This window comes from Zootoca vivipara, chromosome 2 (assembly GCF_965207765.1).
Source record: "Zootoca vivipara chromosome 2, rZooViv2.hap1.1, whole genome shotgun sequence".
NCBI lineage: Eukaryota > Metazoa > Chordata > Lepidosauria > Squamata > Lacertidae > Zootoca > Zootoca vivipara.
This window is the reverse complement of record NC_142584.1, coordinates 59,188,070-59,212,099: the sequence shown is the minus strand read 5'-3', so window position 1 is coordinate 59,212,099 and position 24,030 is coordinate 59,188,070. Positions and strand designations below refer to the sequence as shown.

Here is a 24,030-nt window from a genome sequence, read left to right as displayed (position 1 = left end):
GACATCCTCATGAAGGGTTCTGTTCTCTGATTTACCCAAGCCAGGGATATGTGGCTGATTGCTGAAGGAGGATAAAATGCAAAGAAGCAGCGAGAGAAGAAAACCAGGTCTGCTTTGGCCAAGAAAGGGAGCTCCTGGTCCCCCATCCTCATCCTCTTTTGCTGAGAGAAATGCCTCTGGGTGGTGCAGCTCAGGGACATTTAGGGAAAGAAGGAGAGTGAGGTGGCTGGAGGCCTGCATTTCATTTTCTAGCTACCTCAGCATCACCCAAGGAGGAATTGTCTGCTACTGTCATTACACATCTTCATGAGCAGACAGGTGGAAATGGGATTTTCCCAACCCTTAGAAATACGGAGTTTAGCCAAGTTAACTTAATAACATTTAAAAGACAGCCAATTTTGGTTCTTTGCATTCAGTTTTCATATATGAAACATTAGTGCACATCTCAAGTGGAAATGCATTACATTTTGGAACATTTTCTGTGTTGTCAGCATGATTGTTAGCTTGAGATGATTAAAAAAAATGTTTATTTGAATTTGTGACTGGTAAGCTTGTTGTTTTGCAGCATTGTCAGTTTGAATATTTTGCACCTAAACTCTAAGCAGTTGTTATAATGTGCATCTGTCTCTTTTCAAGGAGCAATTTATAGAGCTCTGCAAGACCCTTTACAATATGTTCAGTGAAGACCCCGTGGAGCAAGAGCTGTACCATGCCATTGCCACCGTTGCCAGCCTTCTCCTGCGCATTGGGGAAGTAGGCAAAAAGTTCTCCCACCAGCCTGCTAAGAAAGCTGATGACTTAAAAGCAAACAGCATTCAGGACCCAGTAAGTGAAGAAGAGTCTCCAACATCTGACCAGAGTCAGAATTCAACTGTGGAGCAGTATTCCCAAGCTACTCCAGAAGAAAAAGCTTCTGGAGACATTCAGGTTGAGAAACAGCAACAGGAAAACCAGATTTTGGTAGATGGAGGTGGTGAGGGTCCAGGATCTCCAATACAGCTGTTTTCAGATGATGAAACTAAAGACGATATGTCCATGTCTTCATACTCCATGGTCAGCACAGGCTCTCTGCAGTGCGAAGATATTGCAGACGATACAGTGCTGGTTGGTTGTGAGGCGGGCAGTTCAGCTGCGCGATATGGCAGTACCATTGACACAGACTGGTCCATTTCCTTTGAACAGATCTTGGCCTCCATGCTTACAGAGACAGTACTGGTAAACTACTTTGAGAAGAAAGTTGACGTTGCACAGAAGATCAAGGAACAAAAGAAAGTGGAGAGGCAGTTCAGTGCATCCAGTGATTATGAACTTACCTCAGTATCAGGCTGAACTCAAGAGAGAGGTGTAAATAATAGAGGCAGGAAAACTAGAAACCTAGCAGATAGCTGGACACTTGTTTTTTGTTTTTTACCAACACCTACAACTACCCAACAATTAAAGTCTCTTCAGCTGAGTAAGGGACTTATCACAATGACTCTTTGGTATAGATACCTCCCTGGAGGACACCTTGCTTGCTGTGCTTACATTACATTCTCAAAAGCATGAAAGCCATTAGAACCTAATAGCCTCTGTGACCTAGAATTACTATGGTAAATTATGCATGTGTGCCTCTGCCTATCTTTCTTTAATGAAGCTTGATTTCAGTCACACTATTGCTTTAGGTTCCTTGGTAGTTGCTCACAAGAAATGCAGCCTAGCTTGAATTCTTTCCTCTATATCTTTGGCTGCCTCCCTGTGACCTTAACGCCATGTATCAAAATGCTGTAGAGATCCCCAGCCTGCCTGAGAGAGCATTGTTAGGAACCTAGATGTTACGCAATAACTAGTCAGATGTAAAGGATGTTATGCTCTGTTACGCCTGGCATCCTGCAGCTAGAATGTACCAGTGTCTTGGGACAGCTGGTTTCTATCCCAGATGATATACCATCACAGTAGCTTGTGGTTTTCAACACTGCCCAAGAAAGATGCATACTAATATGTTTTAGCCCAGTTTTAACTCTTCAGTGCCATGTGATTTTTTTTGTTTTTTGTTTGTTTTAATTTCCCTGAGGGGGGAAAAAGCAGCACTGAGAATTGCAAAAGCTATGGAGACTGATAAGAACACAATTCTTGGTGCTTTGGGGCATTAGAGTGTTTACTTCATAATTTTTGATGGTACAAGGGCTCAGAAATGTGGGGTTTGAAGAAGTTAATAACATGGAAGATCTAAGCCCCTACACCAGTAAGCTACTTATCATAGAAGACTTGCATCACTGTACAGGCTGCTTATCTGATCTGTTTCTCACCATGGTGGAAAGTGGATCTATTGCTTTTGTGTGTGTGCTGGGCTCAAGTAATGCAAGTGTGTACACAGTTTAGGACTAAGCAGAAAGCAGAGAGATTAGTCCAGTTCATCTGAACCAACTAACCTACTGGCTACATGCTGGTCCAGAAGTTCCACACCATAGGAATCTTGCTGGTTATACCCTCCTAACAGTGTCTGTTACCTACTTTATAATGTTGTGTGGTGTTTAGACAACCCTCTTTTCCAGCGGCATAGAGTACGGATATGAGATCTGTGCTCTGAGAATCAGTTGTAGGCCTGAGGAAAACTGGAGCTCCATTTTGGGATTGAGAACTTCCCTATGGGAAGGCATTCACTCTAAAGAAGCACTATTATATTTGTTTATACAGTATTTGTATACCTGCTCATCTCATTGCATAATTATTTTACTCGGTCATATGAGCACCATTGAAACAGTGTGAATGCTAGCGTGTGGCGGTTGTTGGACCAGTGATGAGTATGGAACATACTGGCAGTTCAGAAAGAGCAAGAGTAACCTTGGAATATACAAGGAATACACCACATGGTGCAATACCCAGTGTTACTACAATTTTGTGGCGTACTCTGTAATGTATTCACAACCAGTATTTGTTTTAAGACTGTCTTCTTAGCCATGGGCCTGGAGAGCTTTTACTAATTCAGTAATTTATTGTAATTTTTTTAAAAAAAACCAAATACATGTGATTTTACATTGGTTTTTGGTCTGATCAATCATGTATTCAATAAATGAACAGAATCACACATAAGACTTCTTTTTCCTTTATTTCAACTTCAGGACAATTTTTTAAAAATGCCTGTTCTCTTCCACAGTTCCTCATTTTTTCACATGCATAACAATGACCTTCGGGAAGAATATGTGAAATGAATAGCCATGTGATCAGGAAACATAAGCAATTTTGAAGTTTTCTTGTGTGTGCAGAAGTAAAACTTGCAAGCTATTGAAGCAGGGCTTTTTTCAACTGGAATTCAGTTCCGGCACCTCTCAATTGGGTGCCATTGCCATTATAAGAGAATGAGGGAGGTTTTCATGCTGAGTTTTGGCACCTCTTTTTCTAGAAAAATAGCACTGTAATGAAGACCTTGAATATGTTTAATGGCATTGAATCATCTTGACTCTAGGAATTGCTTGTAACTGGCTACTACACAAGCGTCTTATGATTCTATGATCCCTTCACTTGATGACTGCAGCATCAAGTGATGCAGAAATGGGCCACTAGACATAACATTTTGATACCGTCTCAAATGCAAAAAGTTTCAGCAGAACCAGCTGATACATGCAGCTACCATTCATCAAATGTACAGTAATGAACATATGTAAGCCTATAAAGCAGAGATCTTACAGAAATAGTGCCAGCCTCACAAACTGGGATGTAAAGAAATGTCAAATCTTCAGTCTGCCCACTAGATGGCATATAAACAAAGTAAAAAGGATGCATGAATCAGTTGCTCTGACAAACTGGAGGGGAATGGGGAAAACGTGGGACCCGGCTACCAGGGTATAAAGTCTACATGAAGGATAATTGTCGTAAGCCACTCTTAGCCTCCTGACCCACCCCATCTCTCAGCCTCGTCCCTCCCACCCGTAAAATGGGGATGATGATACTCGTTTTTGTTTAGTCGATTGGTCGTGTCCGACTCTTCATTACTATCCAGGTAATTATCCTGGATTTCTCGCTACCTCCTGCACACAACTGTTTTGCTTTTTATCACCTCCAAACGCCTTCGGAGGGTTCAAAGGTAACCAGGCAATTCACTCCGCGGGCAAAACAACCCCGCCTCTCAAAGGGAGCCCTTCGATGATGGAGGAACCTCGTCCCCGCCCATCCCAATTAGATCCGGCGTGCGGCTTGGCCAATGAAAAGCCGTAGGAAATAGGAGGAGCTTATCTGCGCGTCGTGCGCCATTTCCCGCCAAATGTTTGGGCATAAAGGGAACGTAAGCGGGAAGTGTGCTGCTGCTGCTGAGGCGTTTGCTTTTCTGCGCCAGTCCTTCGCGCCCCCTGGGAGAGATGGAAGGTGTGTTTTTTTCTCCCATGCGAGTGAAGAAGCTGCGCTGAGAGCTGCTCTTCTTCTGCTGGGCAGTGTCCCTGATGGCTCAGCAGTGTCAGGTGCTGAGGTGCTGCTTCTGTAACGTCTTCCAAGTCCAGCAGGTGAGGTCACGGGGGAGCGGGACCTGCCGGCTGGAGCGCGCGGGCTGTTTGAACCCGAGCTCTACCCTCCTCGTGCTCACAGAACCGTTGAGTTGTAGAATTGGAAGTAGGGTTGCCAGACTCAATAGAGGACAGGACTTCTGTGCCTTTAGTTGCCCTGCTCTCTTTTTAGTTTGGAAACCTTAAAGAGAAACCAGCAGACGCTTTGTTTAATTTCCAAGCAAAGGGTCTGCTGGTTTCCAGACTCAAAAGAGAGCAGGGCAATTAAAGGCACAGAAGTCCTGTCCACTATTGAGTCTGGCAACCCTAATTGGAAGGGACCCCCAAGAGCCATCTAGTCCCGTGCAGGACGCTAAAAGTAATTCGAAAGGTGGTCAAAGGATGTAAGTTGAGGTATTGCAAGCTGACTTTGCCATCTGGGCAAACTTGGGCATTTCCATCACTACAATCAGTGCTTTTTTTCTGGAAAAAAATGTTTAGGGGTACTCTTACTTTGACTCAAGAAAATCACCATTTTATAGTTCAAATCGGGGGAAATAAATACAGTAAATGGACAAAAGTACAAAGATTAACAAAATGTTTAGGGTTATGCCACATGCGTACCCCTGCACATACCCCCCAGGGAAAAAAAGCACTGACTACAGTTACACAACTACACAACGGGACACAGGTGGCTCTGTGGGTTAAACCACTGAGCCTAGGGCTTGCTGATCAGAAGGTCGGCGGTTTGAATCCCTGCGACGGGGTGAGCTCCCGTTGCTTGGTCCCAGCTCCTGCCAACCTAGCAGTTCGAAAGCACGTCAAAGTGTAAGTAGATAGGTACCGCTGCAGCGGGAAGGCAAACGGCATTTCCGTGTGCTGTTCTGGTTTGCCAGAAGTGGCTTTGTCATGCTGGCCACATGACCTGGAAGCTGTACGCCAGCTCCCTCGGCAAATAATGCGAGATGAGCGCCGCAACCCTAGAGTCTGTCACGACTGGACCTAACGTTCAGGGGTACCTTTACTTTACAGTTACACAAAGGTTATTGCTAACTGAAATGGACCAAAATGAATACCAAGTGGGGGGTGGGTGGGTGTTACCTTTCTTCGAGACCAGTGGTCTTTATTGATGAATTAAGTAAAAATAGTACTAAAAACCAGCATCTTGTGTTACCATCAAATCATTGTGCATCATTCACTGGCTGCAGCAAGCATTCCCAAACTGGTCAACAGGCCACCTGTGGTTCATGAGCTTCATTTATCCTGTTTCTCCGAAAATAAGACATAGCCATAAAATGGTAGGTGGTCTGTGGTGTCTCTGGATTTGTGTTTGAAGATGAGAAATGGCACATCCATTGCATGTTATATACTCACATTGATTTTTAATTGTATTTATTTTGCTTCTGTATATTGTATTTTATTGTATTATAATTTGAATTCTGTGGTGATACAGTAACATACATAAAATAGGAAATAAAAGAAGCAATAAAAATACAGTACAATTTAAAATCATACAGCATTTAGCACAGTACATTACCAATTGCTGCAACAGGCAGAAACATTAATTGGGCTGCCAATTTTCAGCAATTTTCAATTGGTCCACGTGGAAGAAAGCTTGGCAACCACTGGGCTAGAAACTCCTTTTTTTAAATTTGCCTTTCCATGTACTTTGACTTGAACCAGCTGCAGCTATTTATTCTGCCACTGCCGCTCTTTATTCTGCCACTCTGCAGTGCTCCTGCTCCCTGGTCAAAGCATGAGTGCGGCAACCTTTTTTCTGTCAAAGGCCACATTACCTTGGGTGGAATCCGTCAATGGATGTTAGCAGTGGATGGGGCAAAAAGAGACAGTATTATTCTGGATGTGTTTTCCAGAATAAAGATAGTCTTGCTTCAGCTTTAACTGTGGCCAAAATTAAGGAGGAAACAAGCAGGAAGGAACAAATGCTGATGGGTTGGAAGAATAGGAGGAACTCGGGGCTGCATAAAATGCAATGACTGCAAGGCAGTCAGATGTGGCTTATAGCAAACTGTAGCCTGTGTTGCACTTGCACATGCCCCAATCTGTAGAATGGTCACTGTTGCATTTCGTCTGTAAAGAGTTGTGATTCCTTTGACCATTAAATCTATGGATTGTGATTGAATTATGGCCAGGTGTTCTCTATTCCATGATTTTGCCACACAAATGTGGTATTTAGTACTTACTGGGTGGAAAAGTAAGCATTCTTCTCAGTGAGAATGCAGTAATTTGGCAAGCTAAGCAAGTCAATAACAATTAACTTTGTTGACATCATTCAGACAGGGTGAAGAATTCAAATGATGGTGCACAATTCTGATATAAATATAAGTGCACAGTACACACAACACTCTGATCATAGACCTGTCCTTGAGCCCCTTAAAATACACACTTGGCTTCTGTTGAAAATCGATGAATATTTATAGAAACATGCACAGTGGCGAATGTTTCACCCATGTAATATGAATTGTGTGGGTTATTAATGGATTATATCTGCAATTCTGTCTTAGATTAAAAAGAGCCAAAAATGGAATTGCAAAGTATGTGATGAAAAGCAGTCAGTTCTAAAGGTGAGTACCCACAGTTCCTTTATTTAAGTCCTGCTATCAATGAACTGGCTTTTTAGTAGGTGGATTCTTTTTCCTCAGATTTTCAAATTGCAATCCTACGCACACTTAACTGGGAACAAATCTCATTGGATTCAGCGGGGCTTACTGCTGTGTGGACATGAATAGGATTTTGCTGTATTAGTATTAGAAATCTATGTTGCCCACATTAATCTCTTTTTTAAAAAAAATCTCCTTATCTTGCAATAGGAATCTGTTCACATAATCTGGTGTTAAAAATAGGTTAAGCAGTAGAGTGTTTCTATTTTTTCTTGTACCTCCTCAACTAGAAGAGATTTCCACCCCCATTGTTCTGCCCAGACACTGAGGTCCAGTGCCGAGGGCCTTCTGGTGGTTCCCTCGTTGCGAGAAGCCAAGTTGCAGGGAACCAGGCTGAGGGCCTTCTCAGTAGTGGCCCCTGCCCTGTGGAATGCCCTCCCATCAGATGTCAAAGAGAAAACAGCTACCAGATTTTTAGAAGACATCTGAAGGCAGCCCTGTTTAGGGAGGCTTTTAATCTTTAATCGATTATTTTATTCTTCTGTTGGAAGCTGTCCAGAGTGACTGGGGAAACCGAGCCAGATGGGTGGGGTATAAATAATAAATAATAATTATTATTATTTTAATACATTATCATGTTGATAAAAATGTGATCCAAATATAGTACTATAGGAGAGCTACTATAAAACATGTGTTGGAAGAAGGGAGTTGTAGTAATTATTCTGATCATATAAGCTATGTGGAGGTTAAAGTACACAAAGAAGAGTATACTGCATTCTTTGTTAAAGTGTGGAGTGATAAGATGTACAGTGCAAGCCTGCTAAAGCAAAAGGTTGTATATATGTCAGATTTACAAGCAGGAAGTGCCCGTTATTAAGTAATTTCCCTGGAACTAGGGCCACTCAGATATTTCCTTGCCAATATAACATTAAAGAACTGTGAAAATAAGTGTTAACAAAACTTTTGTTACTTTAGAGTTTTGGTCAGGGTTCTGGATCTGATTGCAGGCGCCATGTACAAAAACTCAATTTGCTACAAGGACAAGTAGAGCAGGGACCTACGGAAATGCTCAGGTGTGGTATTAACTGATTATTTGCTGTTTTGTGTCTGTATACATTTGCATTATAATTTTCATTCTAAATTACCTATAATGGGTGGCATCGAGCAAAGTCATACTCAGAGTAGACCCATTGGAATTAGTGGACTTAAGTTTACTTAAGTCCATTGATTTCAGTGGGTGTCTTCTGAGTACATCTATCACCCAGTGGATTTTACTGTAATTAGAAATGTTCAGTGATTCTACAATAGTCAACTGCAGTGCAGCTGCCTAAACTTATTTGTTGCAGTAGTTGAGGTTTTGTTGAGACCATAGGTACTGTTTTGGCTAGTGGGATTTATGCACACCATCTTAACATTTTTCATTGCATGTTGTATCAGATTTCCTTTGTTCCATTATTAACAATTATTAAGTACCATAGTTGCATTTTCTAAAAGGTATGGATGTGGGTGAGAGTCAAGTCAATTTTTATTGTATACTAGCTGGCCCTGCCATATGTTGCTGTAGGTTATTTGTGTGATTTCCCCTACCCTGTGCCGATCTATGAAGTATCCCTGTGATTCCCCCACTCCTCCCCTCACCCCCCGACTTATCCCTGTGATTGCCCCCTCATCCCTGTGAATCCCCCAACTCTGTCCTGATCCATGGCCTATTATGCCCCCTCTTCCCCCCCCCCGGCTTATCCCTGTGATTTCCCCCCTCTCCTCCATCCACCCCCCCCCCGGCTTATCCCTGTGACCCGTTCATTTTGCACACAATCACTCCCCCAATGCGCATGTTCTGTAAAACTTTGCCCTGTTCCAACCCTGACTCCCCTACCCATGTGTGTTATTTGAAATAACATTTATTCTACCCAAAGTCACGGCCCTGTAAAAGGCCCATATTCAGTTGATTCTATGCTGCAGCCTATTGCCCCCCCCCCCAATCCCTCACCCAGGCAGGCCCCTGAATCTACTCTGCCTAGTCTGCAAAGCCAAGGCGATATATTGTGGAGAGGGCAGGTTTCATCCCTGTCTCCCCCCACCCTGTTCTGACCCATTACCTATCCCTTCCTCCTATTCGGGCACCCCTACCCCAGGCAGGCCCCTACCTCCACTTGGCAATGTTGGGCCTTGTTGCTGCAAAAGGCCTGTTTTCAGTTGGTTGCTGTGGAATTTTGTGATGTCATCTGGTGGCGCTGCTTTCAAGGCAGCAGTGGGCGATCTGCCTTTCTATTGAATGCTGCTGGAGTCTTCAGAGCTTCTGCTGGTGACGTCTAATTTGGACGCCACTTTTTTGAGTGTTTAATCATTATTTTAGGTATGAAAGGTTTGATTTTTTGGGGGGGAGATTATGCCAGGTCTCTCACTGATGGGCATGGAACGTTGTGACCAAATTTGTTACATTACAGTTCAGCAGTTGTGACCTCTACATACGCAATGCCTACATTTATATATAGATAGCTAGTTAAAGGTCTTTACAATGAATGACAGAAAATAAAAGGAAAACTTTCCTCTAAAAGAATTGGAGATATAAATTTTCCTCAGGGGGGAAATCAGCAGATAGTGTGTGATGTCCTCTACCTGTATACTTACCAGGCAGGGGAGACACCTTGATCATGTGGGTGAGAGAGAGAGATCTGATGCTTTGCAGTTTGTGCTCACATTTCAGTACATATGAACTCTATAACACACACATCTATATAGTGATATAACATTAGGTGCATTGATTTTCAGATCTATAGAAGAACCAATAAAGAGAGATGGTGAGAACACAATAGTTAAACTGGAAGAGAATTCGGGCGGGCAGGTAAACCCCTTTGGATTAAATAAAGTGTATCTTCAAAGCCAAAATTGAAGGACAACCAGTCCCAAGCCCTTAAAATACAAATCAAGGAAAGGAGATGACGGTTCAGCTGACCCCCCTCCCCCCCCCGATACTCTCAGGATTTATTTTTGTGTAATTTATCCATTTGTTTAGTTAAGTAAGGACCCATTTCTCCATGTGACGTTGGGCGGCAACCTTTGTTTTTACTGAAGCAAATTGCATATTAGCAGGATTGTGTAAAAAGGTCATGGTTCTTCAGAACACAGGAAAATGTGTGGAACACAGTTCTTCTGGATTGGGTTCAGAATTAAGCTCTCTGAGCATACATGCTTTCATTTTAAATAGTTATGAGGATGGGCTTGAAGAAACACAGGCAGTTCCTAATGAAATCTTAGAAGCCTAGGGTACTAATTAGAAACCATCTAGTGCCCTGCATAGCTGTTGTCCTTCTGCATGACAAGCAAAACCAGGATAAATGCATCTGAGTTTGCCTAATTCACCAAATTCAGCTTTTCTTGGTACTTGAGATGGCTGGACAGTAGTACCGGTAGCAGCAGTGGTATTAATAAAAATAATCATCAGGTTTCTTGCTATGATTAAAGCAGATCACTAAAGCAACAGAGCATTTAGTCTGAGATGGATAGCGAGTTATGACTCTCGATAAGACATTCTGTAATTTTTGTAGGAGGAAAAGGTAAAGTTGGTCAGCCGCTGGACTAAATATCTCAATGGAAGATGTGAAGAGCAAGTGAAGGAAGATGAGGAGGAGATAATGGTGCATACAGAAAAACAGAGCTACTCTTTCAAGAACACACTAAGGTGGATATGTAGTAGTTTCTTATTTTTACATAGTAAGTAATGGTGCCTTGTTTGAACATGCCAGAATGCTATAACTGAATCACAAGGTTCATCTAAGAGATACCTGCTTTTTCTTTCCATGCTTTGTGCGAATTCATTGGACCACTTTTAATTTTGTTGCACCTGCTAGGAAGTGTCAGAAGACCAGCTTACACATCAGTGATTCCCAGGGGTCTAGAAAAAGGAGAGCTCCTGGATTTGCAAAGGATGTCCTATGTTTTGAGGTATCGCTCTTTCTCCAAGATAGCAAATACTTAATATTTTATAGTATGACAGGACCCTCTTTTAAATGTCATAAAAGTTTCACTCATGTTGTATTCCCTGCCTTGTTGCTTCATATCTGCCTAACTACCATAGCACTTCTCAAAGCAGCCTACCAAATGAGTGGAGCTTACATTAGTGAACACTTTCAGTATAATCAAAGTCTCATTGAAAGTGCAAGGTGGTGTTCTTATATACATATCCTAACCAACTCTTTTGCCCGGCAAATCAAGTTTACAGCATTCATTGCCAGTGAATTGGCTTTATACTTATCATGCAGTGAGCCTGTAGAGGTTATTACAGCCATTATATGAGGCCCTACTCTATTTTTTTCCACCATGTAAGTAGTGTACACCTATACAGAATGCAATGTTAACCTTGCTATGGGAAATAATAATAATACATTTTTATTTATACCCTGCCCTCCCCAGCAAGAGCTGGGCTCAGGGCGGCTGACATCAACAAGATCACAGGAAAACATAAAAGAAAGAAAAACGATCGATTAAAATGCGGATTAAAATACAATCCAGATTTTTTTAGATTTTTTTTTAATGCAGCCTCATTTTAAAATGGCCCAAATAAAAACCATAAGGGAGGAAAAACATAGTGGTCAAAAGGCCAGGCAGAACAGCTGCGTCTTGCAGGCCCTGCGGAAAGATGTCAAATCCCGCAGGGTCCTGGTCTCCTGTGAGAGAGCGTTCCACCAAGTCGGGGCCAATACTGAAAAGGCCCTGGCCCTAGTTGAGGCCAATCTAGCCACCTTATGGCTCGGGATCTCCAAAATATTGTTATTTGTGGACCTTAAGGTCCTCCGCGGGGCATACCAGGAGAGGCAGAAGAGCTAGATTGTCAATGAGTATCAACTTAAAGAATGCATGAAAAGCCTGCAGGATCAGCCAGTGGCCTAAGTCTCAATTTAATATCATCAGCAAACTTGGCCACCTCACTGTTCATTCCTAACTCTTATGAACCAGTTAAAAAGCACAGGTCCCAATACCAGTCCTTGAAGGACTCTGCTTTCTACATCTGTCCATTCAGAGAACTGTCTGTTGATCCCTATTCTCTACCAGATCACCTCTATATGCTTGGTGAAACTCTAAAAGAACTCTTAATAGGTTTGTAAAACTGGACTTGCCCTTGCAGAAACCATTGCTGGTTCTGCTTCAGCAAGGCTTCTTAGCAAGCTGTGCAGTTGCTTTCTGAATCTAAGGAGAATGTTCTGTCTTAATAACAGTACCACCACCTGTGATGCCTGTTACTTCCCTGCAGATAGGTCGACCACTTACTTACCCACCTTAGAACAGATCAACCCATGCGGTCTAGCCGAGTGTGCAACAGAGCAAAAGAGCTACACGTGCATCAAATAAAGAGTAACTTTACTTATTTGCAATCTGGCATTTCCGATTATTTCAGTCTCCTGCATTTTATTCTAGAACAGAAAAGATTCAGCCTATGGAGATGATACATCTTTAAATGTGATTCCTGTTGTCAAAGAGCATCTGGTGTGCCAGAAGAATAAAGATTCAGAGTCAAGAGCTGCTGAACTTTCAAAGTGGGAGAAATTCCTTTTATCTGGTAAGAGTTGTAATAGTGGCAATGAAACTGCCATGATGCAAGAGAGGCAGGGAATGCTAGTCCAAATGTTTGCTGCAAGGAGAAGTGCTGAAAGGCCAGCAACCTCCAGCCCCTGTAATTGGCATCATGCATCCGTTCCATTAGCTGGAGTACAACAGTTCTCCAACATTGAACATGTTCCCATAGCTGACATACCTGTGGGAAGAAGGAAACACTTTCCTCCTTTAACTAATGTTCATCTTCAAGAAAAAGTGCTTCAAGAAAAAGTGCCTGAAGAGCAATCTTCTTTTGTAAATACTCTTATTAGTGTCTCAAATTCAAAGAATCTGCATAGAAACCTCTTTTCTACAGGAGATGACTTTGATGATGATATTTAAATGCTCTTTTTTTCTTCCCAACACTTTTATCATTATTAGTCTATGTGAGATGACTTAGAAGAATAAATTGTAGCCTGACCTAAGTCATAAAGCTATGTTGTATAATAAAGGAGATTGTACTTAAATACTGTCAGTATCTTTGACATGTATGATGTTGTTCATAATTTGTGGTGAAAAATGTGGTGTCGGGACAAGACTTTAAAACCAGCAAAGCAGTATTCATTGTATACTATGTATAGGCAGAAATTTCTAAAAAGGCATTTTTCTGCACCCGAGTACCAAATTGGGGCTAGCTTTGTTTTCTCTTGCATCCAAGGGGGGAATTTTTTTCTTGTACCTGGTTCTGTAGTGGGAGTAGTAGGAGGAATGCTGGCTCAGGTGGTGCTGAAACTTGTATGTACACTGTAGTTCAGGCACAGGCAAACTTTGGTCCTCCAGACATATCGGACTACAATTCCCATCATCCCTGACCACTGGTCCTGTTGGCTAGGGATGATGGGAATTGTAGGCCAAAAACATTTGGAGGACCAGTTTGCCTATGCCTGCTGTAGTTAAAAAATTAGTGTCACTGTTCATTAACTTGTCTCATAGAACGTGACAGAAATTCTCAGGTCATGGGGTAAAGCACAACAATGATAGGCCTATGTATTTAAAACTTTTTCTGCTCCATCACACCCTAGGACCCTTTTTTGTCAGCTGCCTTCATTTCTCATGACCCAGGCAGACAAGCTGCAGCCAGTCAGTGCAAGCCTTAGCAACCCCACTTGCAGATTTTTGCTACTTGTCCTTGACATGTTCACCATGATTAGAACGTCCTCTTTAAAGACACAAGAGCTGCTGCTTAGCTTGTGCAGCTGTGGAATACAAGGTCCTGAGTACAGGAACCGATTACAGAAAGTGCCACAAATGTAACGTGAAATGCAAAACCACCTTTCAGCCAAGTTTCCAAAACCATTCCTTTCTGTGAAAGCAAGGCTTGCAGTTGATTCACCACCTGAGAGTAAAAAAACCCCAGACCAGCTATCAGAACTTGTGCCTAATAGCATCCATTGTTTTAAGTACTGGCACCTACCAAGTATCTTCTGCAATATGAAGTATTACCACAAATTAGACACACTACTGAATTAAGTGGGGAAAGTTAATGTGAATCTTTATTGATAGTATGAACTTAGAATATGGAAAGACAATCAGAGCCTTGCAGGGGCCAAAATATATAAAAAGGTAGGCTACTCAGTTGCAGCAGCCTTAACAATTTGCTTTAAGAATTATGAGTTACACAGGTGCTATTTGGAAGTTTTTGCTTGCTTGGCATACTGGATGGTATCCAGAGCAGCCCCAATGTCGTAGTTCTTGGAATGCAGCAGGTGAGTGAGCCAGCCTCCTTCATCAGAAAAGCCCATAGACAACATCTGGGACAAGGATTCAATGAGACGGGGGTCTGCTTCTGTAAATAAGTAGAAATAGGATTAGTTGATCCAGCTGTCCGTACCACCTTGCCTACATTTCCACCCCAATCTGCAAATCCACAGCTGGCTGTTTTAAGATGCTGTGGGCCATAGCTGCCAAGTTATCCCTTTTTTAAAGGGATTTTCCCTTATGCTGAATAGGCTCCCTCGCGAGAAAAGGGAAAACTTGGCAGCTATGCTGTGGGCAATTGCCTATCCCTAGGTTGTGTTCTTTAAAAACTGGACTTTTACAAGTTTTATCAGGAAAAGTTACCAATAGGAAGACCAGCTGAGGCTGACCTTGATTAGGTAACAATCTTTCTAGTTATCCTGGCAACCCAAGTGATAGTTATAAAGCCCTGAACAGCTCAAGACCTGACTCCTGAAGAACTTCCTTTAGTAATATCTGCTCAAGCCTTACAATCATCATGACATGCTCTTCTCCAAATTAGACCTGCAGACAGACAAAGACATTTATAAACTAGTGTTGGGGCTTATGGTTTATTGTTTTGTTGTATTTTAGTTGTATGTTGCCATGGAAGCTTATACTGAAATGCAGCTAACGAACTTTCTACACACTCAAGTTCAAGTGACCAAGTTGTCTTGTAAATAATACTATTCAAGAGCTTTAGAAGAGATGTGACTCAAATGCAATCCTATGCATGTCTACTCCGGACATAAACTCACTTAGTTCAGTGGCACTTACTCTTGGGTAAGGGGATGCAGGTTTCAGCAAGTAACATGTAATATTAGTCTGTAACCAAGGCAAACAGGATTTGATTTCCTAACATGCCAGAGCTGTATATAGCCTTCCAATCTCTTTTTTACCTGGTGGAAGGTGAGGATAGAGTGCAGCCTCTCGCAGTCCTGTTGGTCCTGTGTTAGTGGGAGCTTCAGCTGGATTCAGAGAGCTTGGGTTGTCACTCTCTGGCATTTGTAAGGACTGCAGTTCACCAGTTGAAGGGTCTACTTCTTTTGGAGACAAATGGGTCCAGTCCTCATCTCCCCCTGAACTGCTGCTGGATTCAGCCGGTTCCTGGGATTGCACAAAAACACAATGTGGAGAGCCTGCTTCAGAATAACACAAAGTACCCCTTAAAAGACCTGCGCCTAATGAAGTTACTTACCAATAGCACACACACTTATAGCCAGTGAGCAATATATAACTTATAATCCCCAACACTAAAGTTCTCTGCCTCCCTCACCTTAAGGAATATTGCAGATATACTTTCTCTAAGATTTTCCATGACTGCTAAACAGACATTTGATGCCCAAGAAAACACATCAAATGCAACATTGCTAACCACAATCTTCCACGAAAATTTTAGCCACTTCAGTGTGTATTACAGATCTAGCTTCACATCTAAAACTAAACCCTTCTATACATGCTGATGTTACTAATCTATGGCTTTAAAACATACACTAGACAGATTTCCACGTGTACAATAGTACTTCCTCCTCCCTCCAGCACCTCCACACTCCACAACACAACACTGGGGGGCCCCCCAGAACAAGTGTAAGTGGGGAGCTGCAGTGGGAAGTCCTGTTGTGCAAGCAGAAGTCCACATGTGACAATGGATTTCATGCTGTCTTACCAAACATCTCTTGGTCAATAATATACTCTTGATTATTTTCAGGATATCTAGCATGGTTTTTTTCCTGAGCCCTGAAGCTAGAAATATACAATATGTTGCCTTTTCAGAGCCTAATGTCCACCAGGAAAACCGAACAAAGAATGCCCTGCCAAGTAACCATGCATACTCAGAATTCAGTTGGGCTGACTCCCACCTAAGTGGGGTTAAGACTGCAGCTTTAGTGTGTTTAGAAATAATACATTTTTTCTGTTGTATGTTATTGTACAGAGGCTAGAAGATTACCACTACTCATGACCATCTCTAAAAAAAATTAGTACTCTGTCTTGCATAGGAAAATGAAAGATCGATTTAAGTTCCCAATATAAAAAGCATCAGTGCTGATTTTATCGACAAGCATACAGTGAACTGTGTACATCTTTACCCTACTGACTGCACATTTTGGAACTGACAGTTTGATCTTCATACTCGTACCTCTGACAAGAGGTTCCCCTCCTCTTCTTCCATCTGTGTAGCGGGAGAATATACTGCCATTTCCTGCAGCTGGTCTGTAAGAGTATCTGCATCTGCAGCTGGTTTGCTGTTGCTACTTGCTTCTGGTCCGGTCGGGTCACTGGAACCTCTCTTCTCAGAACTAGGTTCTTTACTAGGTGACACTTTGCTCCTCTGTCCCTCATGTTCCACATCAATATCAACATCAATACCTAGAAAAACAATTTAAAAGTTGGAAGCTGGTAATAATCTCCAATCACTATGTTTCTGTCTACATCTACATCTCTAGGGATTTGAATGCAGCCTTCTTGGATGGATTCCCCCTCCTCCTTAGAATGGCAACGGTTTCCCATTCTGAAGGTCAGACAAAAGTAGCTCTCCAATAACCTTGTCCAGGAATTGTGGACAGAGGTTTCATGTTCCCACTGAGCAATCACTGGGGAGAATGTGAAGACTGATAGCTGGTTGATATGAGAGAAGATGGACAATGTGCCAGCTATTCTGTAATATTCACCTACTGCTGACTGACCTGCAGTGCCAACTTTCTCCTTGGACTACATTGCTCTACAACAGCTTAAAGTATTTATAGTCTGCCTTTGCACAGTGCAGTCATACATCTGAAGGACAGTCACCTTAAACTCCAAAATCAGAGCACAGGAGATGCCCACTTTTGCCTTTATGTTTCTCCTATGTAATGGCATTTAGTATTTGAGAAGACAAACACAAATGAAACACTTGCTAGGACCACTCCCCCCCCCAAAAGCTTAACCATAGTATTAGAAGACTTTTGACATAAAACTATTTGGGAGGAAAGGGTAAGGCAAAATAGAAGGCCCACATGTCCTGTATAGCAGCTAGTAAGAGACCCAATTGATCAAACCAAAAAAGGCTACTTAAACCATTTGATACTTCTGAAAGCCCACATGCAGAGTATGAAGGCAAATCATAGATGAAAGGCAATAATAGCCAGATGAAAGCAACTGCTTACCAAGCGGACCCAGAAATGCAGCAACACTTTCTCCGACATTTTTCAAAAAGGTGGCATTGGGATCTTGAGATTGACTGCTAGAAGCTATTTTTAATAAGGGGGAAAAGTTATTTATAGATCTTGTAAGAGAAAAGTTGATGAGTAACATTAAATACAAGGATTAACAAACTAAGTTTCTTTTAGCTCTTAAATATGATTTGATTTATAACTCAATGTAGCATTCTTAAAGGAGATCTTGAACACATCTATTCAAAAGTAAATTCCTGAAAGCAAGGAATTTGGGACAGAGTTTGCCTTTTTATTTTGCATTTACAATCACCATTATGGTCATCAGAAAACTAAACGCATACCTTGCTCAGGAGCCGCGCTCTGAGAAGTGGTGCTACCTTGTGCCTGGCCAGGGTTTTGACACTTGCGGGCAGGACAAGGGTGACCACAGCCTTGCATCCACGCAAAAGGTGAAACACCATGTTTCATCTTACGAAGCCAGCGACCTCGGGGAAGCCACTAAAGGGTAAAAGAACATGCTGTTAGGGGTAACTGTCACTTTAGAAAATAGTTGCAATTCATCTTAGGCAAGATGATCTTTACAGCCCCCTCTGGGCGACTACTTTTTCCTCATGTTACTTACCTCAAATGGATGGAGCAATGGACTCTGAAACATGATCATGTTATGTTCCTTATGGATACCCTTTCCCTCACAAGTACTGCACAGGTCATAGTCGGGACAAACGGTGCATTTGAATCTTGCACCCGCAACTGGGCCATCACAACCATCACAGATCACGTTGGGATGCACCATGTTCGGTGGGCGCTCCTGGCTGCAGGATTGGCGGTGCAGGTGGTCACGCTTCAGCTCCTTTTTCTCTGAAGGACACAAACACAGGCTGTTGCTGAAGTATGCCCAAGATAAATGAACCAATACCCATCGAGCTGCAGAACTGGACAGTTGTAAAAGGACAGGAATGGAAGCGTGCATACTTTATTCATCCCTGCACCTCCAACTTTGTTTTGCCCAGAAGTGAACTAAGCAATTTCTCATAAAAGCCTTTAGTGTCTGCCACTACCTCTCTCCCATGTGTTTGTGGTGTGGATAACCATGAACATAGAGTCAAATCAGTATTTGTATATAGAGGATGACAAATGTAAAAGTCACATTCTGCAAAAAGTGACTGAAGCGTTGTTTGCAGAAATGTTGACAACCCAGTTCATCAAGGACTTGTTTGTTATGAGTGATCGTAACTTTGTTTTCCTATCAAGTTGCACCACAAACTACTGTAGCCAACTCTGATTTTTTTAAATCTTCATGGCACAGTTTGTACCAGCAGACAAGAGATCCATGAGTTCCAATTACCAGAGATACATATGACTTGCGTGTTTGTTTGTTTTCCTATTTCCAAAGGAGAGTAGCTACTGAGTCTTTTTCTCAGCATGGCTCTTACTGTAACCTGAGATTATTGTTACTGATATATTTTGCTCACCAGCAGTCTCTGCTATCCAAGTCTGCAAAATGCCTTCTCTATTATATCCTAAGACTTTAAAAAAACCAACAGACTCAGTTTTCCATCAGGGCCACCAATAACTTTTCCTATTCTAACCTTCCCAATTTGGGGGGGTTTCAACATCTGCTCTGAAGGTAGGAGTGGGCAGGGAACAATGATAAGCAGAGGGTTATACAATATATACCCATTCTGCATATTTAAGAATGTTCTAAATATGGATGCTCATAATTTATGAATATAAATGCTCATTCTTATTTCAGGGCTTAAAACCACTAATTCCAATATTGGGGAATGTTAGAGAAGGCAAATTCTAGATCTCTTCTAGATCACCATTCCTCTCTTAGCATGCTATTCTGATGGATACTCACCCTTTCCCATGTGTCTGGCAATGTCTCATTTCTTGCAGAAATCTAGCATGAAACGGCCAACTTCTGTCCAACTGAGCTTTCTTTTAGTGTGTGGCTTGTGCCCCATTGGTATGCAACAGCTTTGTTAGGAGGAATTTCAAGCCTCTTGGAGCACAACAACGAAGCCTGGTCATGTAAACTTTGGATCAGCTATACACTTCATGTTACAGTTCTTCAACAAATCTCCTTTACTAGAGTTTCTATGGGAAAGGCATAATCTCCCATTGGCCTAGTTTCTGGGCTCTACCACCTCATGACTGCTGCTGCATTCCAACTATACATTGGTATTAGTTGAAAAACAATATCACACATGTCAAAAATAGCTTGGAACAATGGTCAATGAAAGAATAAGGGTGGAATAAAAAATGGGGGAAAGTCTACTTCAAGGGATTTAAATGCAGTGGCCAACAAACAAACCCTTGTACTGGGTCTGGGTGAATTTCTAGTTTTCAAGACTGGTTTTGCCAATGCAGTTTAAATTCCCATTAAGTCACTGGGGTTCATAGATTCTCACCTTACTCTCAAGTGAGAATCCTGTAGCAGCCATTCTCATGAAACACTAGCTGCCAAAAGCAGTTAAGAGAGAATACTAAACTGGCTAAGATTACCTTTAACATAAATGCGAAAAATCCCATCTTTCACACAGGGCAGGGCCAGCTTCAGTTCTTCATCACTGGAAAAAGCAATCATATCTCCATCTTCATCTGAAATAAGAAAACAGTTAACTCACTTTGACAGCAGGTACTCAGCCTTATCCTGAAATTTTTGCATAGGGCAGCAGAAAACACTGTTGGACTCGATATGTACTCTGTGGGCTGTATGCAAGTCTGTTGTTAAGAGAGTTACCTAGCGCCATCTGCATGTGTGCCAAAGTATCCTTTGATTACACATTTATTTCACATAGCAAAGTAGTGCTTTCAGAAGACAGACTTACAGCTTTTATTCAGTTACTTGAATTAAAATCTAAAGGCAAATAAGCTTCAGATTGCAGGCTATGTAATGCAAGGTAGCTCTGATGAAAGAAATGTAACCTTCCACTGAAAAGCTATGCAGTTCTCAGCTACCAACTGAATTACTGTTCCAGCAGCTGATTTCTAGTAAAGATGCACCGATGCTTTAGGCAGTGATTTATACAAAGCTACTAAAAAGAGAGATTTTACTTTCTTAGGCTCCTTGATCACTGCAGATGGTGACAGCAGTCACGAAATTAAAAGACGCCTGCTTCTTGGGAGAAAAGCAATGACAAACCTAGACAGCATCTTAAAAAGCAGAGACATCACCTTGCCGACAAAGGTCCGTATAGTTAAAGCTATGGTTTTCCCAGTAGTGATGTATGGAAGTGAGAGTTGGACCATAAAGAAGGCTGATCGCCGAAGAATTGATGCTTTTGAATTATGGTGCTGGAGGAGACTCTTGAGAGTCCCATGGACTGCAAGAAGATCAAACCTATCCATTCTTAAGGAAATCAGCCCTGAGTGCTCCCTGGAAGGACAGATCGTGAAGCTGAGGCTCCAATACTTTGGCCACCTCATGAGAAGAGAAGAATCCTTGGAAAAGACCCTGATGTTGGGAAAGATTGAGGGCACTAGGAGAAGGGGACGACAGAGGACAAGATGGTTGGACAGTGTTCTCGAAGCTACGAACATGAGTTTGACCAAACTGCGGGTGGCAGTGCGAGACAGGAGTGCCTGGCGTGCTATGGTCCATGGGGTCACAAAGAGTCGGACACGACTAAACGACTAAACAACAACAAACAACAACTAAAAAGAGCAGCCTTCCCCGACCTGGTGGCCTCCAGCTGTTTTTGGACTACAATTCCTATCATGGCAGATCAGGACAGGTTTTATTGGAGGTTTTATTGTTAATGAAAGCAGCAACAGACAATAACCTCCTAACACCTGGTTCTTGAGATGAGAAAAGCCTTTGTTTATGTTTCCTTTAATGGGAATCAGCATTCCTTTCAAGAGGACCTTAAAAGCAGCATGCACTGTTCAGTAGTACAAAAATAAGGCATTGCCAATCAGTTCTGACCTTCAGGCAGGACTGAAAACAGCACACAACATGCATGCAGGTACAAATAAATTTGCTACCTTTCCTCATAATTGGGAAGCCCAGGCATTACCGGGTTGCCTTCTGGAAGTAATACTTAATGGAATGACAGAGCATCTGCTTTGCATGCAGAAATGCTGCTGTAAAGGCTAGACCTTCAGTCAGTAAGTTTAAGAAATACTGAGCCAGATGGACCAACAGTCTGATAGTTTTCTGCACTCTTGTGTACTCACCAATCAGCCTCTGAAAACTATTTAATACACAGTGCAGTTCTCACACACTTCATATTCTTACATACCAATAGTCAAGAGTGGTTAACACTTCTATTGAAAAGTGTGCAAGACTTACAGGGCTGGCAGAGCTCCCTAGAATAAATTCTGGTTGCTACAGGAATATCCAGTATGAAGTAACTCTGCCCATGTGTACAAACATGCTTAAACAAACATTTATAGTTGGATTGCAAGTCACTGTGCAACATCACACAATGGCACTTATTTTAAATGAATTTATGAGAAGTACCAATGAGCTCCATATCCTATCACGTCATATCTTACTACTAAGGGGATCCCACCACCCTCAGGAAACATGTTGACAATTCCCAAACAGAAATTTGGACACCAGTAGCTAGTACGCCTGCAGTGGCAGTCCCCTCTTTGCAATGGAAACCCTGCTGCTTATGTCACTCCTCTATGTGCCATACTTTTTGCCCAAATCGTTCAAGAGCATATTCAAAATAACTTAGCATACATCTGTTTACATGTTAGTTTCACGCCATGGATCCCTTGATACATATCAGAGCAAGATTCCACACTACTGCACTCTGTATGAGTATCAATAATGCAACCACACGGAACCTTCTTATTTGATCAGTGTCCACCCTCCCAGGTGAAAAACTGGGTCACCCACACACTTTTGGTTATTTGTATGTATGAAATGGTGTATGTATGCATGGTGGGACTAGCAATGAGCAACTGCAACCAGATTTAGAGTTGGAGCACTTAAGGCCACTGCAGTGCCTTCCCTCTCTCCATCCAACCTCAACAGGTAAATTGAGGTTGTTACCTGCACTGAGGTTTAATGAGACATAGATAGCAGTTTTTGTGCTAAGGCCTCAACACTGGAGGAGTAAACTGTGTGGAAAAGACTGCATCCGAACTAGTATAGAGTGCCTTTTCTTATACATTATCAGAGACAGCTTCCATTCGCAAGTAAGGTTTCTAGACTAGGGAGGTTGCTTCCTAAGAGACCGGAACTCCAGATCTTATTTCATTTAGAGATTAAGCGCTGGTTTGAGCGAGTATAGCAGAAGGGCGTGACAACTACAAAAGGTTAATGAGCAAAGCATATATTGTTAGCTTTGCTTTTTATGCACACAGGCACCGAACAGAACCTCCAACTGCTTCTCCATTGCACAACCTAGTCTGGGAAACCTTGACCTGTTGATTTCAGCCCGACAGGCAGCAATAACGGCTACACAGAGCCCTGCCTCCAAGATCTAGCATGAAAAGCCTTAGGACTATCAATTCACTAAAGTAAAGGCGCCTTTTAAAGGTAAACACCCTTTTCCCTGGCCTTGTTGCTGTACCTTGAACCACAAAGCAGCTTTCCCCAGACCCAGAGATCAAGTGACTGAAAAAGGTTTCCCAGGCCGGATTTCATGGAATCATAGAATTATAGAGCTGGAAGAGAATTATAGTTGGGTCATCTAGCCCAACCCCTGCGATGCAGGATTCTCAAATCCATCCATGACAGGTGGCCATCCCTCCAACACCTCTGCTTAAAAGCCTCCATTGAGGGAGACTCCGCCACCTCTCGTGGGAGTCAGTTCCGCTGTCGAACACCTTACTGTCAGAAACGGACATACTGTTTGAAGACGTACTGTCTTCCCGACGCTTAGTCGGAATCTCCTTTCTGCGTGCAAGGCTACTGCAGCGATCCTGTCGCACAAATAAATAAAAAACCGGAGTTGGAAATAAAACACCACGGTGGCCTGTTAACGGTCCCCCCCCGTCCCCCACTCACCCTTATAGTACATCTGAAAGGCGCCTGTGGCGGCTGCGGAATTGCGAAGCAGCCCCTGGAAAAGATCGGCGATCTTGTCCCGTATCGGCAGGTAGCGGGCAGGCGAGTCGAGGGCGAAGCGGCGGATCTCGCGAGTCACCTCCTCCTTGCCCAGCAGGTAGGCCTTCACCGTCATCGGAGCCATGGCGGCGGCAATAGCTGGATCTAGTGGCGCAGCAAGAATTGGTTCACGCAGGAAGGCGGGAGGGCGGACCTGATCACGACGACACCGCTCCGCGTGGCACCCTCCTTTCACTCTCAGTCCTCGAGCCTGCTTTGCCTGCTGCTTCGCCACTCGTCCCCGGGCTTCTTATAGGCGCTTTTGCAAAGAGGGCGGGCTTGAGCTGGGAAAGTCCCCACCCAGAGAGACAAGCAGGGGAGGAGCGGCAACAACAACAATAATAGAGGGGGCGTGCGCGACCCTTGCGCTAAAAGGCTGTTTCTGGAATGAAAGGAGGCGGGGGGGGGCAAAGGGGAGCGGGGTTGCT

General features: G+C 42.7%; 3 protein-coding genes across 6 annotated transcripts in view; 2 read left to right on the top strand and 1 right to left on the bottom strand.

Annotated features, from left to right (window-relative positions):
* Positions 1 to 3,069, top strand: part of TBC1D9B (TBC1 domain family member 9B) — a 32,386-nt gene extending 29,317 nt beyond the window's left edge. For all 3 annotated transcript variants that reach the window (XM_088662001.1, XM_035105638.3, XM_035105637.3), the window contains one exon: positions 637 to 3,069. In XM_088662001.1, coding sequence (XP_088518127.1) covers positions 637 to 1,329 — 693 coding nt within the window. In that variant the 3' untranslated portion in view covers positions 1,330 to 3,069. The remainder of the gene's footprint in view (positions 1 to 636) is intronic.
* On the top strand, positions 3,059 to 13,142 carry MRNIP (MRN complex interacting protein). Of its 2 annotated transcripts, XM_035105640.3 has the most exons (7): positions 3,059 to 4,472; positions 6,977 to 7,036; positions 8,048 to 8,145; positions 9,845 to 9,917; positions 10,621 to 10,754; positions 10,924 to 11,017; positions 12,488 to 13,142. In XM_035105640.3, the coding sequence occupies exons 1-7, from the start codon at positions 4,413 to 4,415 to the stop codon at positions 13,004 to 13,006; spliced, it is 1,038 nt and encodes a 345-aa protein (XP_034961531.1). In that variant the 5' UTR covers positions 3,059 to 4,412; the 3' UTR covers positions 13,007 to 13,142. The 2 variants fall into 2 exon arrangements, with proteins under 2 accessions (XP_034961531.1, XP_088518129.1); XM_088662003.1 differs by lacking the exons at positions 8,048 to 8,145; positions 9,845 to 9,917.
* A 988-nt stretch (positions 13,143 to 14,130) lies between these two features.
* SQSTM1 (sequestosome 1) lies at positions 14,131 to 23,824 on the bottom strand. Its single transcript, XM_035105639.3, has 8 exons — positions 23,504 to 23,824; positions 20,041 to 20,136; positions 18,155 to 18,390; positions 17,874 to 18,030; positions 17,524 to 17,607; positions 16,518 to 16,747; positions 15,280 to 15,487; positions 14,131 to 14,450 (listed from the first exon to the last, which is right to left on the bottom strand). Exons 1-8 carry the CDS (start codon positions 23,685 to 23,687, stop codon positions 14,290 to 14,292), a joined length of 1,356 nt encoding a protein of 451 aa, XP_034961530.1. The 5' UTR covers positions 23,688 to 23,824; the 3' UTR covers positions 14,131 to 14,289.
* Positions 23,825 to 24,030: the final 206 nt, after the last annotated feature.

Coding starts and splice junctions, on each gene's coding strand:
- MRNIP (XM_035105640.3), top strand. CDS start 4,413: ATGGCTCAGCAGTGTCAGGTGCTGAGGTGCTGCTTCTGTAACGTCTTC. Junction 9,918..10,620: donor AAGAGAATTCGGGCGGGCAG/GTAAACCCCTTT, acceptor TAATTTTTGTAG/GAGGAAAAGGTAAAGTTGGT. Junction 10,755..10,923: donor TCTTTCAAGAACACACTAAG/GTGGATATGTAG, acceptor TGCACCTGCTAG/GAAGTGTCAGAAGACCAGCT.
- SQSTM1 (XM_035105639.3), bottom strand. CDS start 23,687: ATGGCTCCGATGACGGTGAAGGCCTACCTGCTGGGCAAGGAGGAGGTG. Junction 20,137..23,503: donor CTTTCAGATGTACTATAAGG/GTGAGTGGGGGA, acceptor TTCTTATTTCAG/ATGAAGATGGAGATATGATT. Junction 18,391..20,040: donor TTTTCGCATTTATGTTAAAG/GTAATCTTAGCC, acceptor TGTGTCCTTCAG/AGAAAAAGGAGCTGAAGCGT.